This window comes from Nuphar pumila, chromosome 16, assembly GCF_984573655.1.
Source record: "Nuphar pumila chromosome 16, dmNupPumi1.hap1.1, whole genome shotgun sequence".
Classification (NCBI taxonomy): domain Eukaryota; kingdom Viridiplantae; phylum Streptophyta; class Magnoliopsida; order Nymphaeales; family Nymphaeaceae; genus Nuphar; species Nuphar pumila.
The window spans coordinates 56,795,010-56,815,757 of NC_143264.1; the positions used below are offsets into that span (position 1 = coordinate 56,795,010).

General features: G+C 39.8%; 2 protein-coding genes across 4 annotated transcripts in view; both read right to left on the minus strand.

The window, feature by feature from the left end:
• Nucleotides 1-20,748, minus strand: part of LOC149813258 (cyclin-dependent kinase D-3-like) — a 70,290-nt gene that overhangs the window by 1,102 nt on the left and 48,440 nt on the right. The window contains exons 5-6 of one of the 3 annotated variants that reach the window (XR_016428264.1): nt 10,938-11,173; nt 10,542-10,850 (exon numbers count right to left, since the gene is read on the minus strand). The exons of 1 other annotated variant lie outside the window; for it this stretch is intronic. The gene's annotated coding sequence lies outside the window, so the exon portion shown is untranslated. Of the gene's footprint in view, nt 1-10,541; nt 11,174-20,748 lie in introns of all 3 variants that reach the window. One more of the 3 variants, XR_016428265.1, reaches the window with a different exon arrangement.
• On the minus strand, nt 10,466-11,161 carry LOC149813259 (cyclin-dependent kinase D-1-like). Its single transcript, XM_089991091.1, has 3 exons — nt 10,938-11,161; nt 10,675-10,850; nt 10,466-10,494 (listed from the first exon to the last, which is right to left on the minus strand). Exons 1-3 carry the CDS (start codon nt 11,159-11,161, stop codon nt 10,466-10,468), a joined length of 429 nt encoding a protein of 142 aa, XP_089847217.1.

Consider the following 20,748-nt stretch of genomic DNA (forward strand, 5'->3'; position numbering starts at 1 on the left):
GTACAGGTACCGGAGACAGCACAGATACATGCTGGTCCGGATCGAGTCAGGTACAACCTTGACCCGACCCAAATAACATTTATTCTCTTTTTTTGACTTTTGACCTGGGGTCGAAGGGCAGGGAGGAAGCAGGAGAAGGAAGAAGAACAAAGAGGAAGAGGAAGAAAAAGTAGAGAGAGAGAGAGTACCAGATCTTGCTCAAGCTGCTCCTCTTCTTCTCCACATCTGCCAGAGAGAGAGAGGGTGGGGGTGGGGGTGGGGGTGGGGTGGGGGGGCAAAAGCCCCCTTTTGTTCCCCACCCTCCTTTTTATTAAAAAAAGTCAAATTCCTCTCATTCTTTTCAAAAACTTTATTCAACCTCTTAAACAACAAACAAACAAACAACTACGCCTTCATCCCAAAACAATTGGGGTTGGCGATATGAACCAACAAAGAAAATCATTCTGGGTCTTCCACATGAATCCTTTTCCTCCATTCATTTCTATCCAATGCCATGTCCTCGGTGAGGTTCAAAGCATTCATATCCTTTCCTATCACCTCCATCCATGTCTTCCTAGGCCTACCTCGACCTCTTTTAACTAATATATTTTCCCATTTCTCCATCCTTCTAACCGGAGCATCATTAGGCCTTCGTCGAATATGTCCAAACCACCGTAAACGATTCTTCTCTCATCTTATTTTCAATGGGTGCAACGCCTACCTTCTTACGTATCTCCTCGTTCCGAATCTTATCTTTTATTGTATTTCCACACATCTATCTCAGCATACGCATCTCAGCTACACTCATTTTTTGAATATGATGTCTCTTGGCAGCCCAACATTCCGTACCATATAGTAAAGCGGGCCTAATAATCGTCCTATAAAACTTTCCCTTCAACCGCAATGGCATTCTACGATCGCACAACACTCCAGTTGCACTCTTCCATTTAAAAAAAAAATATTAAGGGGCTTTTGTTTTCAAATTTCTAATATGGATGTACGTCCAAAAAAAATATGTCGAAAAAATTCTAAAATGGATCCTATTGGAGAGCCACACCTGATCCATACACAAACTCTCTTTCTATATATATATAGAGAGAGAGAGTTAATCTAACACTAAACTAGTTGTGTTTAATATTAGATAGATTCAACCTTATAAAAAGAACTAAAATACCCTTAAAAGAATGGAACTTTAGAAATGCTTGACTACTTTTTAGGAATTACAAGTCTTTTGAAATTGAAGAGAACTAAAAAGTCAAACACCTTTTCTAAAAAAGTAACTTTATGAATCCATCAAATCCACCTTTTTTTACCTCAAAAAGTAACCATATATTTTAAAAAATACCACTTTTTAAGAGTATTTTAATCATTTTAATATGGTTGAATTCTTTAAACACAACTAGTTTAATGTAAGATTAACTCATATATAGTCGTGTCCCCGTCATAGTGACAAATCTCGCAAGAAATATCGCAAAAAAATACCCGAAAGTTAAAAACGGTAATTGTTCGCGATATTTTCAATTTCTCACGAGTTTTTTGTCAAAAACATAAATATTGTATTTTAAATGCCATATTCATGTTTTTATTGGCTATTTATCATGATAAAATCGTGTGGTTTTTATTTTTTAATATTTTTATGTATATTTCCTTATAAAAACATTTTTTATATTTTTTATATTTTTTATTTATTTTTTACTGCTCAGATTTTGCCAAAAATGCAAGGTTTAAAAAAAATCAAATTTTCATGTTTTTGTCTGCCGATATTTTTTCGTTTTTAACTTTTGTCACTATGGTCGTTGTATCCTAACTTTTGAAATTGATGTGGCGTACCCTCCGTACCCATGTAACTTAATCATAGGATACACCCACCCACTCATATCGTACAAACTCTTTGAACTTAACCATAACTTGAGTTGAATACTAGCACAACTATAGAATATCTCAAAAGACATTGATGAAATTAATAAGCTGATGGAAGATGTGGCTGGATGTTCCAAGAAGGCAAGGACCAAGATAGATCGTTGGAGAAGGTTATGCACAACAGAGATGATACTAATCTCTGGTCCTCAAAGATTGTAAAGCTCGTTAAAAAAAACCATGTCGTACACATGTCAGACACGTGCAGGGCACATGTCGTACACATGTCAGACACGTGCAGGGCACATGTCGGACACGTGTCAAGGTTTGGTCCGTCGTGTCGGGCCCGGGTCTGAGCCGGACCCGAGATTGACCCGGACCTGAGTTCTCGAAGCTTTGAGAACCTGCGTCTTTTAAAGGACGCAGGCGCCTCGGGCGTGGGCCAAAAACCTTCGTCCCTTCTCTCTCTCTCCTCTGCCTCCTCTCCCAGCTCTGTCCCGGGTGCTGCAGGAAGCCAGCGACTGAAGCCGCCGTCGGCCTTCGAGTTTCGGCGACCCACACCGGCGACTATCGATCGCCGGTAACCTCTTGTCAGCGACCTCCCCTGTCACCGCCTCTTCCTCTCTTCTCTCACGACAGTGGCCTCAGCAGACAACCCGACGACCGTCGTCGTCGATGACCTCGTTTCCCCGGCGGCCACTTGCGACATCGTCGACGACCTCCCTTCCGATCGTCGACTGCGCTAGAGCCCCCGACGTCGAAGTCTCCGGTCTCTCCTTCTTTGTCATTGTTTCTCGTAGCCTCTCGGTCCATGAGCGATCGCTGGCGACTGAAGCCGCCATCCTCCTCGGTGTTGTCGTCAACCCTCCCGATCGGCGATCCCTCGTTTCCCCCTTCTTCCCTTCTCGACCACCGTGACCATCGACGGTTGTCGTCGACGATAGCCTCGTGGGTCTTCCCCCTTTCCTCTCGTGTTGGGCCGACACCACCCAACATCGCAGCAGCCTCAACGCCGGCTACGCCTTGCCGGAACCCTGTTCTCGACTCCCCTTCTTCTGCGGCCTCCGGCGACGGTGTTGTCGGCATCCTCACCCCGATTGTAGTCCATCATGCCGGAAAACCCCCCGACTCTCAGGTAAAACCCTCCCCTCTTCTTCTTCTTCTCCTTTGTGAGGGGTTGACCGACAGGAGGGGTTGAGCCCCCTGTCGTCGCCTCTCATCGGCAGGGGGTTACCCCCCTGCCTTCCTTTTTGGAGTCGACCGACAGGGGGTCTAAGCCCCCTGTCATTGCCTCTCGTCGACAGGGGGCTCCACCCCCCTGTCGCTTTCTTTTGCAGCAGGGGGCTTTGTTCCCCCTGTCCTAGTGCTTGCCTGCAGGGGGCGAAGCTCCCCCTGCATTTGTGTCCCGATAGGGGGCGAGGCCCCCTGCTTTCTTTTTGTTTTCGGTAGAGGGAGAAGCTCCCCCTGCCCTCAGTTGTTCCTCAGCAAGTGCCGAAGCCCCCTGCTCTCTTGTTGCTTCTCGACAGGGGGTTTTGCCCCCTGCCTCCTGTGTTATGTCAGCAGGGGGCGAAGCTTTTCCCCCCGCCTCCTTTAGTTTCCCAGCAGGGGGCAAAGCCCCTCTGCTTCCTGTATTCGGGCAGGGGGTGAAGCCCCCTGCATCTTATTTGTTTCCCAGTAGAGGGCTTCGCCCCCTACCTTGATCTTTCTACTGGAAAGGGTAGAACCCCTGCCTGTCTCCTTTCCAGTAGGGGGTTGCGCCCTCTGTCCCGATGTGTGTTTCGACAGGGGGTTGTCACCCCCCCCCCCTTTCCTGTTGTGGCAGGTTCGGCAGGGAGCCTCTGCTCCCTCCCCTGCCTTCTCTGTCCTGGCGGGCAGGGAGCCCCTGCTCCCTGCCTCTACTGCTTTTTGCCAGGCAGGGGTGAGGCCCCTGCCTCTGGCACCCTTGTTGGCAGGATACAGAGTTTTTGCCTCTGCATTTCTGGCGGTCTGGGAGCAGGCCTCCCTGTCTCACTCATGTGGATGGGGGATAAGCCCTTAGCCCTCTCTTGTTCGGGCATGCAGGGAGCAAGGCTCCCTACCTCTGCCATTGTTTACTGTCGATGGTCAGCAAGGCTCTGTCAGGGGGCCATTGTTGCTCCAGCAGGTAGGGAACCCAGGACTCCCTGCCTTGCTGCCTCTGTTGTTTTTCTCCAAGGAGCTGAGCTCCCTGCCTACCTTTGTATTTGGGATCCGGTACCACTGCAGGTCTTACCGGACCCGCTTCTCGTTTGTATTATGGCATATTACTAATGTTCTAAGCATCGCAGGTTGAACGGTGGATCCAGCTCGCCTTAGTGGCTCGAGCTTACCTACGCCGCAGGCGTACGAGAACCCGCAACCCCTCAAGGTAGGGGATTCTTGCGTAAATGGACAATGAATGGATAAATGCCAAAATAAGGAAAGATAACTAAAAATGAAAGAGGATGATAATATATGTATATGTATAAAATATATACGTATGTCTTTTAATTCAAGGACGCGGTTTCGCGATCCTTGTCCTCTTTACTTTCTTGCACTTTCCTTTTTTGTTGCCGCCGCGCTATATATGCCCAGGCTTTTAATTCATGTTTTTACAGTTCATATCATTTTAACTCAAGGACGCGGTTTCGCGATCCTTGTCCTCTTTACTTTTTTGTACTTTACTTTCCTGTTGCCCCGCGCTTTATGCGTCATGGCCTTACTACCTTACTTTCTTGTTGTAGTCATGCTTGCTTTTGCATTTACTTTTTGTATGTGTTGTTCATCCTTACTTGGATGCCGCACTTCGTGCATATGCTTTGCTCGTGCATGTATTCTTATCTCTGTCATATGCTCATTTACTTGCTTACACTTATCGTTTTATCGAGGTACAACTCCATGCCTCGCGAGTCATCTTTTGCACTTGCTTAGTCATGATAGGATCTCATACCCCGTGAGTTGCTTACGTAGTTGTTTGCTTGTGTGTTTCGATGGTCGATGTATGATTTCATACCTCGTGTCTGGCTTGTGCGTTTTATGCTTGAGGTGCAGCTTTGCACATCGAGTCTTGCTCCTCGATTTTCCATGACACTATAATGTGCACGGGTTTGCCCCTTGTCAGCTAGCACTCCCTGAGTGCAGTTTCGAGTGTATAATGTATATTGTTTCACTTATTTGTCTTAAAAGCCACAACACACGCTTATGCATTTCGGTTCTTCAAAAATGATGGTTTTTAGGTGCAAACCTATTTTCAAAAATGTATAGCTTAGTAAAGCAGATTTCGAAAGCCTTTTGTGAGATAGTAGTTGGATCTCCCAAATCGATGTATTTGGGAGAAGTGTGTTGCAACTTCGGTTCGCGTATCTGATACAACTTCGATAACCTTGTTTAGGAGCCTGTCCACGAGTAGGGCGAGAGTCCTATCGAGGTACTTGCGCCATCGCTAAGATAGATGCTATATCACCTCTGATGCGAGACTTAGTTTCTAGGCTTTCTGGTCAAACCAAGATAGTTGGCGCACTTCCTTCTTTCACGAGATTATCGCAAGATTATTGTTAATGGATTTCTTTTAAGAAATCCATGCTCCTCTCCCTGTAGTCGTACTCTCAGTAATGTACAATATGTTTGGACTACGAAGAGCAGGATGAGAGGTTTGTAGTAACCTCGAAACGTGTATTGACACTTAAAGGTAATCATGAAATGTTGATATTCGCCTAATAGGCAAAATGCTTGCAACTGTCTAAAGGACCCGAGTGTGATAAGTTGGAACTCGAATGAGTTCACTGTGGACTTCTGTAAAGCAGATGTGTGGGGGATTTCCTATGAGAAATCCTTACCCCTCTCATCGTGGTTATACTTTTGAACAGGTATGTTGCATACTGCGGTGAGTATGATGAGAGGTGTGTGGTTGTCTCGAACGCGCAATGGCGCGTGTAATTCACATAATGATAATTATGTGCCTTCACAGGCAAGATGCTCGATTGGGTCGAAAGACCAGAGCATGTAGAATGGGACGGCGGTTAAGAAACCCCCGTCGTGCCCGTTCGGGATGGTTCATCAAGAGAGAGGATGAATGGTACAAAACTCTGATGAACAAGTCATTAATGGTTATTACGGGCAAAGGTCTGGCTTCCCTAGTCATCGGAGGTAGGGGAAAATGGGGGCTACCATAAGTATCCTAGGTGGTAGCCGTCTGACACTTCTGCAGAAGTTGGATGCATCCATAGGCTTTGTTCGCCTTTGGGGACTTACTCTCTTGGTCACTGGCCGTCCCCTTAGGATGTGGACTCAGTCAGTCATTCGGGGTATAATAAAATACATAGCATAATGGACCCCCGAATCGATCTCGGTTGTTTCTATGTTTCGTGCCTTATGCGTACCCACAATGGCTTGCTCATAATGAGAACAAGATATAACCTACGTACATGATTATGAGATAAGCGTGTTGTGACGTAAATTGATTGTTTGCTTACTCGGTAATTCAATATGCTACTCATTGAGCTATGCACGTTTGTCGAGGCATTACTCTAGTTGATTAAACTGTTTGTGTAGTTCTTTGCTAAGTAATAATTAGTTTCTCATACTAGTCAATTGTTTATAATACTAGCATTATGCTAGTTGTTACATATTGTGATATAACTATTGTCGTATGATTGCTTAACATGTGTAGCTTATAAATTGTTTGTGATGCAACAGCTTGTACTTTACGATTAATATAGTCATTTGCCGATGAACTGAACCATTTAATGGCAATTGTATGTATTGCGAGCATTGTTATGAATGCTTGTCTTATTCAGTTGCTTTGTTTGACTGTTGGATAGAGTTAGTTACTCTTCACCTTTAGAATCAGTTGGATTGCTATAGTTGCTTGTTTAGTACTATGGTCCTTACTGCTTCTATAGTTAGTTGTTTGCTTTACTAGAGTTTTGCTTACTCCACAGTACGTTTGGTTAGTTCTGCTAGTCTTGTTTTTTCTTGCTTGATCTAGCGAATATTTTGCTTATTGCAGCATTTGTAGCTACTAGTTTGTTGTGAAACTGACTCATTTCTTGGGTAAGTGGTGAACAGGTTGAGACAGCTTGCGATGGCACAATGACGTGATGCGTTCAAAGCGACACCCTTTCCCTGACGTTGCGCTCCTTAGGACACTTTTGGTAAATGTGGTATAAAGTTTCTTTGAAAGCATTTCTTCTGATTAAAACTCTGGATTACTAAAACTGTATTACCAAAACTTTGTTCTTCTTTTCATTTCAGTAAAATATATATTCGAGTTGCAAAACGGTTTGTAAAGGAAAGTTTGCACTGTAATGCGCCCAAGGTCCAGGGACTTGCTATTTCAAACATGATTTTCCGCTAAACTCCTGTTTCAAACTCTGATAAGTAATCGATTTCAAAGCTTTCAACCATTTTCATAAAAGGTTTCAAGTCCACGATTTTGGGGCGTTACAAAGATCATGGGCATATACAGTAAGTAATCTGACTTCCATAGTTGGCAAACCCGGCGAGTCAACTCGGGAATCACCCGAGTCGACTCGGATCGGACCACAACTGGGTCACGATTCAGGACTACCAATCCAACCCATTAGAAAAAATTATTATGTATTTTATCATTTTAATGCATAATTCTTATATAAAGTCGCTTGTTACGAAGAATCTAATATCGTTCAATTAGAAAAGTTCATACTCATGTATAATTATATATTTTTGCAACTTATCTATTGGCATATTAGCTTGAAGTTTAGTTATTTCCATGTCTTATTCATGTGCTTACATTATAAAATAGAGTCCTGACTAGTGTGAGTCACAGAGTCAACCTGCTGACTCGGTGACCAAGTAGGGGTCCGATCTTTGCCCGAGTCACAAGTTTGCCAACTATGCTGACTTCTCAGGTTCCTAATGGATCACTCCTTCATGCATAAGGAAAGTAAGATGATACATTTTTCTGTCATTATATAGAGAGAAAAAGAGTTTCAACATTCACTTTATATAGTTATATGCAAATGAATGCAAAGATCATTTTATGTAAGAGAAGTCATGAATAGGCAGAGGCGTTGATCAAATCCATTTAGTTCTTCACTAGCTAACAGCAAGTTTATGGTTGAATTCAGCAGCAAAGAAAATTTAGAATTTTAACCATATGAATGGACCTGGGTGGTGGTTGGGAGAATCCTTATCCATGGAACTATATGATGGATCAAGTTTTCAAAAATCCCATGGTGTTGAGAGAGTATCATTGCCAAATACTGCAGGTCAGTAAGGGGAAGGTGATAGCAGTGAATGATACGACAAAGAATTATAACCGATTTCACTTTGCATGCTTGCTCGTAGAAGTTACAATTAATCAGGATTTATTGGACTCTATATTCATCAAGTTAGATTAGGAACTGAGAGAACACTCTTGAATTTGAATCTTCTTCGACTTTGTGCTCCATATGTAGGCACCAGAAGGCATGTTGAGGAAAGATGTCCTAAACTGGCCCTGAGAGCTCAGCATTTCCCATCCAAGAAGATAAGAAGAAAAAGAGGAAGAAAAAATGAAACTGTGTGCATTACAAGAAAACCAGTAACCACTTCACAAATTCAAAATGTTGGATCAGATTGAAGGACCAGATGAGGTGGTAATACTCAAGAATGAAATAAATAGAGAAAACGCTGCTTCCCAACACCAGCAATGGTTCTTCTGGGGCCCCTATGGGTGCCAAAAATCTCAACCGATCCTAATGCAACTGGTCCAAGACCCAAAAGGCAGTGAAAAAACCCACCAAAAATAAATGGAGATAAATTCTTAGAATATAAGGGCTGTCAAGAGGCGCAACCCAACTTGAGCTTGATGAGGTGATTCAAATAAATCATCTAGATATTATCCAAAGCACAGATTGAAGTTCTTAGTCCTCGTGGGAATGAAGTCACTGCTAAAGGCAGACCTAGGGTTCTATTCATTTGGGACTCGAGGACTGTTAGAAGCTCATATCTCATACTGGAAGCATGTTTTATGGCATTTGAGTTCATGTCATTGAAAGACAGATCGGAATCAATAATTTGGAAGTAGACTGAGGACAGTTTTGTGAATTTCTTGTGGAACAAAGACGTAGGCAAGAGAAAAGCCCATTTGGTGAAGTAGGATGCAGTTTGTAAACCTAAATTAGGAGGGGCTTATGTGAATCGGAGACATCACTAAAACGAGATGTAAGCCGACTTTGAACATTTTATAGGCGTCCCTTGACTTGGAGAGACTTTATGAAAAAAATATGCAATGCAATATGGTCCTATGATGAATTTTATAGAGGGTCATACTTTTAGAAAGTATTTTGGGAGAAAATTAAGGACAATTTGACGGTGGAGCATAGGCAATGGGAGGAGCACCAATTTTTGGACGGATCCTTGGGTTGTCACTTATTTCTTTGATGCATCGTTCAAAAGCTTAGAGAAGTTAGAAATAAGTTTGATTACACAAACGAGAGGGTGTAATGCTGTATTATAACAATGATTCATTCCAAATGTATAACAAAAAATTGGTGCATGTGAGAATGGGTATCACTTCGGAGTATGAAGATTTCCTGTTTTGGGAAGGTAGGGAGGAAGCCATGGACAAATCTAGAAAGAAATTTCATGAATCATTAAGGACTAAACACCATTTGGAACAGTGGAATAAACTCATATATGCTAAGGACATACTTCCAAGAGACTCTTGGATGGTGAATGCCACAATGGCTAGCAAACTATTGATCCAAGATTATTAAAGAAGATCGGCTTCGAGTTCCTTGATAGATGTTACTTATGCGTGAGGAAGAAACAACCAATCATGTTTTTTTCAAGTGCAAAGTAGTTGTGAATGTGCAGAAAGAGACCTTCAAAATTTGGGCACTCTAGAATTCCACAAATTTGGTCAAAAAATTTAAATGGGTGGTTTTTTATAAAGCATAGATGGCCATGGATCAAACACTGCTGGAACTTGATGTTTCACATTGCCATTTGGAAAATTTGGTTGACTAGAAACAAAGCAGAACATGAGGTTCTGCTTATTCATATTGCAGCAATCAGGAGAGAGGTATTACAATATCAATATAGTTTTTGTGCATTCTAATCTATGATTACTCTTGCAAACCAATGAGGGGACGTATTATATTTTTAAATTATTATTCAATTATTTCTCCTATTTCACATTAGATATTGAATTTGTTACATTTAAGCATGCATATGTTTAATATTTTAAAATTTAATTGCATTTTAATTGTGGATAATCCAATTGGGATGTAAACCCATAAGAGTTTTGACTTGGAGGGGGAGCATGATTTGCACCCTCACATGTACTTAACTGATCCTATCCCTCCTTTTGATGCGATTGACGATGAAGCAAGAAACAAGTCAGATCATTAGCTCGTTCATAAATATTCAGCACGAAATACTTTTAGTATCCATTGTTTTCTCCCTGCCTCTGAACGTTCTTTTACTTTGGTTAATAAAACCTTTAGTAGTATAGTTTAATTCTTTGTTGTTTGACTTGTTTCATGTTTGCTAATTTACTTATTGTAGCTGTGATGTTTTTAGATTTAATTTAATTGTGTTACTTTTTATTGATTAGTAACTAGCAATAAATACTTTTCCATTTAAAAAAGATGCACCACTCCAATTGTCAGGTTAATCTTTCCAAGTCATGAGCAACTGAAAAAATGAAGTCAAGAGAGGTTCCAGAAGTATACAATGAATACCTGCTTAATTTGGGTCTGGATGGAAAGTTTGAACCAAAACCCCCATTTGTGTCTATTGACATTGGAATTCCCGTAGGTAGATTTGGTGTCTCCTTAACATGCTTCTCAACGATCCCCAAGGCATGGGGATTACCTGCATGTCCTCCAGGTGGAATACTTACTCGCCTCACCTTATTGGGTGGTGATAATACAAGATGACCTTCTTGGGAATTTCTCTCTGCAAATATTGAAGGATTACGAAACTCAACCTTATTAGCAGGTCTGGGAAGCAATGCTGGTTTTGTAGGCAAAGGAACAGAGGAAAAGTACCTATTGGCCGAAAGAACAACACATATTTTAGAGATCTTTATTAATAACAAATGTCACATATATGACACAAATTAGACCACTATGCACCTATGCTCCAGTGCCTGCTGTGCAGAAATTCTAGCTTTTGGATCATAAGTGAACATCTTAGAAAGCAGATCCAAGGAATCTTCACTTGCCATCGGGAATAATACACGTAATGGTTGAGCAGGAACATGTTGATATTCAATATAGTCAGGAAGGAAAGTCATGTCCTGCCACTGAGAAGGACTTGGAGTGCCAAATACTGCAAATATCTTCCCAAGCTGATCCATGTCAGTTTGACCCTGTACAAGATTTATCATAGCTTAGAAAAGCACATAATAAATAAGTACAAAAATTTTGATTAAAGAATATGATAATATGTCAGAAGTTAGAAAAGTGCTTTTTTCAAGAGAAAAATCAGTTGTGGAAGGCATCACTCTGCAAGTGGCCAAAAACTATTTTTAGTTCACAGGCTAGAAAATACTTCTGAAGTAAAAGCTAACTGGGCTATGACAAGTTTAACCACTATTAAAGACCTGTCATTCCAGATAATCATTATATATAGTCCAGGAGAACTACGAACTCATAAGCGAGGAAACATCAGCACTACAAAATTAGCACACAGAAAACAAATCTTCGAAGGACTTGAATTTCAAAAAATGGAAACAATGGCAGCATGCATGATCTATCCTTAGGAAGAAATTTGAGGTAAAGGAAAGTAGACTAGATGTTATTTGCATTCCAGGATCAAACATGAGACAACTACTGAATCTTAGAACTCAGGTACTTCACAAAACAAGGAAATCTGTTTTATATATCGTCCACTCAAAGTTTAAAACAAAGTAGCATGTTTTCCATACCCAAAACCAAAAGGTCAATTCCTAAAAAATCTACATTAACACGTTACAACTGTCAGGCAATGCAAAAGATGTAGGACTTGGTCCTTATGTTTCCTGAAGCGAACTCATTAAAGCATATAAGGTCATTTTACCTTTTTATCTGCATCTTATTCAAGGATGGAGTAAGAATGTAACTATTGAGTAACAATGATGAAAAGAAAAGGAAACCGTTTAGGTTTTTCCTAATTGTCAAACAGCATTTTCATGAAAAAGGCACTATTTTAACATGTTGAACCAAATTCCCTATTTTGGGTTGTTAGTTGGTAGTAGATTGTCTATCTATGCATGTCCGCCCGTAGGGGCGGACATACACATACAAAGTGGGTAGAGAACTTCTTGCATTTTTACCTTAATAGCTTTAGAAATTCCATCACTGAGCATCAAAGTAATTTTATAGTGCAATGGAAAATTTATTAGTTGTATTTGTGAATTTTAGTGCATCTTTCAATGTGCTTTCTTGTTAAATTTACCAAAATGCCTTGATGGTGACAATTAATGCATGAAAACCCCATAGTATAGATAAGATTATTGTAATATTGTGCTTTTTCACACAACCAAATTATGATTTTTTCAAAAATTTGGCTAAGTCTGAGAGAAAAATCGGTTGGACCCCGTTATTTAGACCGATGTTTTTGAGTCTTAGCCTGACTCAGATCTCATTTACAAGGTCGAGACGATCCAATCAAAGCGTAAGAAAGAGTTTTAAATTTTACCTTTAAATTCAAGCGAAATTCATAAAGTTCAGAATTCGATAGTAATGTAATATGTCGTTAGATTCGTCTCGAAACGCCGAGCGCAACGGTTTGTTACTTTGTTGAATTTGAGTTTTGGTTGGCCCGAAAAATCGCATTTTTACAAAAAGAAATCAGTTTGTTAAAATAGATCCGGATTTGGATCGGATTTGATCCGATGGGTTTGACCCAAATTAATATAGATCTGGACTCTATCCAAGACCTATATTAATCTGAATTTGGTCCAATCCAAAATCTACTGGGATTTGTGGAGTTGGATTTGGATCTTGGATCCGAATCCAGATCTGAATCCATGCCCAATATTTTTACACTTTCAAATTCAGTTAGGAGCTTTAAATTGGAGTTAATTAAGTATAAAAAAAGTCTTCCTAGTCAATTTGACTATTTTTGGAAGCCTTTAAATAATTAATAATTAATAAATACTTAATAATTAATTATTTATTTAATTTTTATTAATTCTGAGTTGGTAATTAGGGCTTCCAAAAATGGGTCCTTATTCTTACCTAAGAGAGATTTAGGAAAAACTTTTAAAAATACCAAACTTGGAAAAAAAGTCAACAAGGAAGAGTTTTTAAAAATTTGGAAACAAGGGAGAGAGAATTCCAAAATTTTGGAAACTCTCTTTCTCCGAACCTTTTAGAGAGGGCTGGAGAAGGAGGAGGGCATAACCCCCCCTGTTGGCTTACTTAAACAAAGAAAAGAAGAAATAAAAAAATAGGAAAAAAAGGGAAGAGAAAAAGAAAGAAAGAGGGAGAGGGAGGCGGAAGAAGAAGGCGGACCTTCTTTTCCAGACAACCAGTCTCTTTCCACCATTGTTCTTCATCATTTTTTTCGATTTTTGCAAAGGTAGGGGTCTCCTCTTTTGAATCCAAGTGAGATATCGAATGCCGGTTTGATTCTATGCAAGATTTAGATGTAAATCCATGAAAAAAATGGGTAGATCTATATGTCTACTCCATAATACATGAAAGAGGATCTATGGATCCTCTTCCACGGATTCGTTTCCGATTTCATTCACACTTTTTCAAAATAATTTTTTGTGTATGTTTCTTTTATCCTAAACAGAACTTATTTCATGGTAAAATAGCCTATAGTGTGCTTGATCTATGCTAGATTTGATTTCCAATGATTGAGCCGTTGGATGAATGCTATTTTGTGAGAGAATTTTTGTTTATGTATGTATAACACTTGAGAGATCCAACAATGTATATGTTCTGGATCAAGCATATACATATTATGCATGTGTTGTGGATTGGTATAATAGCACAGGCTGGCAAGTGGGATAACCATATCTTCCTAACATTAATTATGAGTATGTTTACAGTTTGATAAATTTGAGCCTAGGTTAATGAAAAAGTCTTATAGGTGTATAGTGGAATGTTTTTTTTCTGCAGCTTCCTTTTTGGCACACTATGTCATGGTAAATATATAAATAGTCTGTATTCTTTGTCTTTTTTTGTTTTTGTTTGGGGTTGGCTGCCAGGCCCTGGCAGCACATACACAGGCCCAGATCGGGCCTGTGCATGGTTTGTCAGGCCCAGCCGAGTGAGCTCGGCTGGGTTGGCTTGGGCAGCCTGAGTTAGCAGGGCTGTCGGGCCCAGCTCGGCCCCCTGGCTGGGCTGGTTCAGGCCGGGCAGCCTCTTGCTAGGCCCAGCCGTCTCTGACTAGACCAAACCCAGCCGACCGGGTCGGCTGGGCCTGATCTGGACCCCAGCCGACTGGGTCGGCTGGGTGCTTAGGCCTCTTTTAAAAAAAATGGGGATGAATGAAATACATGTTTAAAAACAAAGTTTTTATAAAAAAAGGGGGGGTTTGGGTGTGCTGGCTGTCAGACCAGCCGAACCCAGTTCGGCTGGCCTGATTTGCCATGCCTTGCGTGTAGCCGAGCCCAACTGAGTAGTCGGCTGGGCATGCACTCAAAAAAAAAGTTTAAATTTTTGTGTGTGTTGGGCCCAGCCAACCACAGTCGGCTGAGCCATGGGCCATCAGCCCCCAGCTGACTGGGTCGGCTGGGCTGGGTAGCTGACCCAGCCGACTGGGTCGACTGGGTGGGTTTGGCTGCATGTCAGACCCAGCCGACTGGGTCGGCTGGGTCACATATTTTCAATATATATATATATAGGTGTTGGCCTGGGTATGTTACAAAAAAAAAAATTATATCATTGGAGCAGGTCGGGCCCTATTGGGTTCAGTCCAACCAAGTGGCTGGACTGGTACAGGGGTATGTCCGAGCCACCCGCTCCCTGCCTTGGGCCTACATGTCCCAGCCGAGTATGTGCATTAAGTGAATGCGTGCACTTGTCATAAGTATATGAATTGCATAAAAGCATATGCAAAATTGACCACACTTAAACACTTGCACATGGATGGTGAACACATGCATATGATTATGGTGGCTCATGCACATTATCAAATTGGTATGAAATGTGCATTTGGAAACATGTTAACATCATTGTATATATTGCATATCGTTATGATTTTTGCATATGGTGCATCGATGATTGGAATGAATCATCGTGGGTCTGGTGGGCCTCGAGCTTTGGTTTTGCTCCTCTTTATTTATTTTAAAATGCATCACAAAAATTACATTAATATTTTGCATTGTTCTATGTTTTTTCGTGGGCGGTGGTCCTGTGATGGTTCTCGTAGGGAAATATGCGAGTTATTGTCTTTGTTGGCATGCTGAATTGCAAATTAAGAAAATGGGACAATAATAATCAAATAAAAATAAAAGAACAGTGTAATATACGTTCTGAGATCTCTCGTCGAAAGAATGAAAATCTTAGAGTTTTGATTTTTGAGGACCACGAGGATATAAAAACTCTATGTGTACTATTGATTACCTCTGAACCCGATATTGAGATTTTTTCTCCTAGACACGGTTTTAGGAAGAATCCACAACTTTGTCTAAAGGTAGTGTGTAGACACAGATGTTTTGGTAGACCAAGAAAAGTGGCACATATGGATGGGTAGTCCCTGATGTCCCCGACATTAGATGGGTAGTCTAATGTTCCGAAGGCTGTTTCGGTCGAGGGCTAAGTTTGGAGCCCAGTAATAAAATACAACTTGTGTACTAAATTATCCATGGAACCTAACTTGACATCGGGGATTTTACCCGTTTGGTGTATTCATAGGCAACGGTAATTAAAAAGAGAAACTCAAATTGTGTGCATTTAATAGGGACATACATATGAAAAGAAAATTTTAATAAGAGATAATAATTTACTCATGCATTGCACTGAAGCCATGCATATTCCTGCTATGCATTAAATCATTCATGTTTACCTGTTCCCTTTGTTAAAATATGTATATATATATATACATATACTTATATATATATATTAGTATATATATAAGTATATATATACATATATGTATATATATACAGTTTTCCCTTTCTTGGAATACCCGATAGGGGTATTTTTATAAAACCACAATGTAACTTTTTCTTTTTTACTTTTTTTCTTTTTTCTCTTTTTTTTTCCTTTTTTGTTTTTTATTTTCTCCTTTTTGTAAGACCACAAGGGCCCCACACATGTAGTCGTTGAGGCCCCAACGATCAGATTTATGACCGTTGGGGCTCCCAACGACTACATGGGATCCCCTTGTGGTCCCTTCCTTTAGATTCCCTCCTCTATAAATAGAGGAGGTATTCTCCTCTTGTAAGCAATGGGTTTTCACCCTTCTCTTCCTTTCTTCAAAAAATCCAACTTATGACTTTAAGTCATTTTCTACTTTTGAGAGTTTTGTGTGTGCACTTTTAGTGTTTGTGTTCTTGGCTCTTGAGGTCACTCTTAAATAGTGCTTTTTACTCCATTGGTGCTTCCGCCTCTTTTCATTACATGGTATCAGAGCTTGGTTGGTGATTGGGCTTCTCTTTATTATCTTGGACGTGTGCCTCTCAAATTTTAAGAAGAAAGGAAGGATATTTGGTGCCGATGGAACGTGATTCTAAAGTGGAGCTCTCTTTTAAGCTAAATGGGTCCAACTATCTCATGTGGGCCTCCGCGATGGAAAATCATCTAAGAGGTAAGAAACTTTGGGGTTTTGTTATGGGAACTACTCCCGAACCCTCTCTTGTTCTCACTAAAATCGAAAATGAGGTTGAAAAGTTTTAGATGGCGATGAGTGCATCAAAGCTATCAATGACCATTAATCCAAAGTTGAGGATTGGGAAAGTAACCATGCCAAAATTTTGGCATGGTTTATGAACAATGTAGACCTTAAAAATTGTGCTAATATTGTCAAATTTAGAAGGGCCAATGAGGCATGGTTTTTCCTTAAGGGTATGTATACCCAAAAGGATCTTGCTCGACAATTTTTTTGTCAAGAAAAAATCTGTTCCACCAAACAAATGGATATGAGTGTCCTGGACTATTTTAGCTCTCTAACCCCTCTTTGGGATGAACTTGCGCTTCTTGAGCCTAAATGGGTGACTCCGAAAGATATTGAGTTAAGAATGGAACAAATTAAAAAGGAGCACTTCTTTCAATTTCTTCATGGTCTTCGCCCGGAATTTGAACAAGTTAGGGCATCTCTTCTCCATAGAAGCAAAGCCCTACCTATTGAAGACGCCCTTGCCGAAATATGCCAAGAGGAAACTCGACTTGGCTTAAGCATTAAGAATGATGAAGTTTTGGTTGTTACTAGGCCCGGATCAAATGTGAAAGCCTATAGACCTCCTCACTTTAACAAAAATAGTAATGTGCCTAGAAAGGGAAAAATATGCCATTATTGTAATGAACCGGGACACATTAGACCGGTTTGTCCCAAACTTAAAGGAAAAATAGCCGCGCTTGGAGAAAATTCTCCAAAGAAGGAAGAAGAAAGTGCCAAAGAGGGAGATATCAAAGAGACTCTTAATCATATCTCCAAAGTTCTCCAACATCTTCTCAAGACTTCTTCCTCAACATCCGGAGCCGCGCCATCTCTTATTCTTCATCACCTCCAGATATGTGGATACTAGACTCCGGTGCTTCTTTTCATATGACATCTCATAAAAACTCTCTTTCAAATGTTTTTTTCGAACCCATATCCTCTTATGTTTCAACGGCCGATGGAACATCATTGAAAATTGAAAGTATTGGAACACTTGATTTTAAAAACTCTCAAAAAAAATTTGTTCCTAAAGTAAGAATCGTTCCAAAAATTAATTTAAATCTTTTTTCTGTTTCTTAAATCACCGATCATGGATGTCAAGTCTCTTTCTCACCTAAAGATTGCATCGTGCATGATCTCCAGTCAGGGAAGCTGATTGGGCAAGGCCATAGAAGGGGTGATCTCTATTTTATGGACTTTTTGACTCTTCCATCTAAGTCATCTTGCAATCTTGTAAAAGACAAAAGTATTGGAATTTGGCATGAGACTTGGTCATCCAAATTTTGTAAAAATGTCTCTTTTTCCGTTTTTGAACAATACTTGTAAAGACAATCACATGACTTGTAAAGATTGCATTTTTGGGAAATCTAAAGCTACTTCATTTCCTCAAAGAAGTTACTTTACCACTCGGCCATTTGAACTTGTTCATTCCGATGTATGGGGACCTTCCCTTATTTTGTCTAAAGGAGGATTTTCGTATTATGTGGTCTTTATTGATGACTTCACTCGATTCACATGGATTTACTTCGTAAGTCGCAAATCCGAAGTTTTCTCCTTCTTTAAAGAATTTCATGCAATGGTTAAAAATCAATTTTGGGGAAATCTATCTATTCTTAGGTCCGATTCGGGAGGTGAATATATGTCCAACGATTTTCAAAGCTAATTAAAAGAAAATGAAATTTGTCATCAACGTTCTTGTCCCAACACTCCGCAACAAAATGGTCTTGCGGAAAGAAAGCATAGACACATAATAGAAACTACAAGAACGTTATTAATTTCAAAAAATATCCCAAAATCCTTTTGGGCCGAAGCGGTTCTAACATCAACATATCTTATCAATAGAACCCCTTCATCCACTTTGAAAAAACTTTCTCCATTTGAAAAACTTTACAATATGTCTCCCGATTATAAAAGACTAAGGATTTTTTGATGTAAATGCTTTGTTCTAACTCACAAAAATGATAAACTTTCTCCTAAGGCTATTGAATGTATTTTCTTGGGATATGGCGAAAAACAAAAAGGTTATCGATGTTTTGACATACTCAAAAACAAACTTTATATATCAAAAGATGTCACATTCCTAGAAGAAGAAAATGGTTTTTCGCACCAACCAAATGAAAATATTAATTATTCCTTTTTATTTGACTTATTGCCTCAAGAAAACATCATAGATGACCATATTGATCCTAGTGAACCTTTTAGTGAAGATCATTTTGAACATTCAAATGATGATCAAAACTTAGAAGAAAATGTTTCAAGACAAATACAAGTCTACTCTATAAGGAATGAAAGAAATCCTCTTTCTGCCCTTGAAAAATTCTCTCAAAGTGAGTCAATCGAAGAGACCTCTCAAAGAAAATCAAATCGTATTTCCAAAATACCCAATAGATTTGTTTCTTATGATTTTTTTTCTCCTAACTTTCGAGCATGCCTACTTGCTCTTCACTCCTTTCATGAATCATCTCATTACAATGATGCTAAACAATATGATCATTGGAATGAAGTTATGAAACTTGAACTTAATGCCCTTAAAAGGGCGCAAACTTGGGAAATCATTGATCCTCCCAATGGCAAGAAACCCATTGGATGTAGATGGGTGTTTAAAGTAAAAACTAAGAGTGATGGTTCATTAGAAAGATATAAGGCTAGGTTGGTAGCCAAAGGATATGCCCAAGAGTATGGGGTAGACTATGATGAAACTTTTGCCCCAGTTGCTCGAATGACTAGTGTTCGAGCCCTTATTGCTATAGCTTCTGTTAAAAAATGGCCAATCTTTCAACTTGATGTTAAAAATGTCTTCTTGAATGGTAATTTAAATGAAGAAGTTTATATGGAACCGCCTCCAGGTATGAATTTAAATGGAAAAGTTTTAAAATTAAAAAAGGCTTTATATGGACTTAAGCAAGCTCCTAAAGCTTGGTATGACAAGTTTAGTAATGTATTAATCAATTTAGGTTTTTCTTCTTGCTATACTGACACTGCTCTTTTTGTTAAAAGGACAGGTGACTCCATTATTATGCTTCTGTTGTATGTTGATGATATGATCATCACTGGGAATGACAAAAAGGGAGTAAATGATGTTAAGAATATGCTAAAAGATACTTTTGATATGTCTGATCTTGGATATTTAAGACATTTTTTAGGAATTGAAGTGGCTTATTCTGCGCGAGGATACATCCTATCTCAAATGAAATTAGTTGCAGAAATTTGTACCAAATCAAAAATATCTGATGAAAAGAAAGTTGAGACTTCCGAAGTTATCAATACGAAACTGAGACTTGAAGATGGTGTTCTTCTTGAGGATCCAACCCCCTACCGTCAATTAATCGGATTCCTCACCTATCTATCCATCACATGTCCAGATATAGCTCATGTGGTTAATGCAGCAAGCCAGTTTCAGCATGCACCTACTTCGGTTCATATGGCGGCCATACTGAGAATTGTGCGATACATCAAAAATATTATATCCAAGGGACTCTTCTTATCCTCTTCCTCATTTCTTAATTTAACTGCTTTTACTGATGCTGACTGGGGAGGAAATCCCAATGATCGTATCTCAATAACGGGTCTTTGTATTTTTTTAGATGAATCTCTCATTTCGTGAAGATGCAAGAAGCAGCAGAAGGTTTCACTATCATCCACTGAAGCTGAGTATCGGGCCATGGCAATGACAACTATGGAAATCGTATGGCTCAGGAGTCTCCTTGGTGACATGGGCGTCCCCATTTTCACTCCCACCAAGCTCTGCTGTGATAACAAAAGTGCGATATACATTGCCAGCAATCACACTTTTCATGAGCGGACCAAGCATATCGAAATGGATTGCCATTATGTTCGAGACGAATATCTAAGAGGGACTATTTCATTACCATATGTTACTTCAAAATATCAACTAGCTGACTTCTTCACCAAGGCGCTCCCAACTCCACGATTTACGTTTCTTCTTAGCAAACTTTCGGTCTTCTCCCCGTAAAGTTTGAGGGGGCGTGTTAAAATATGTATATATATATACATTCGTATATATATAAGTATATATATACATATATGTATATATATATACAGTTTTCTCTTTCTTGGAATACCCGATAGGGGTATTTTTGTAAAACCACAATGTAACTTTTTCTTTTT

What these genes read in the sequence shown, in the direction of transcription:
- LOC149813259 (XM_089991091.1), bottom strand. Translation starts at nt 11,161, where the DNA reads ATGGATCAGCTTGGGAAGATATTTGCAGTATTTGGCACTCCAAGTCCT. An exon ending in CAGCAGGCACTGGAGCATAG is followed by an intron (nt 10,851 to 10,937) that starts GTGCATAGTGGT and finishes TTCGGCCAATAG; the next exon opens with GTACTTTTCCTCTGTTCCTT. An exon ending in TCCACCTGGAGGACATGCAG is followed by an intron (nt 10,495 to 10,674) that starts GTAATCCCCATG and finishes TCATTTTTTCAG; the next exon opens with TTGCTCATGACTTGGAAAGA.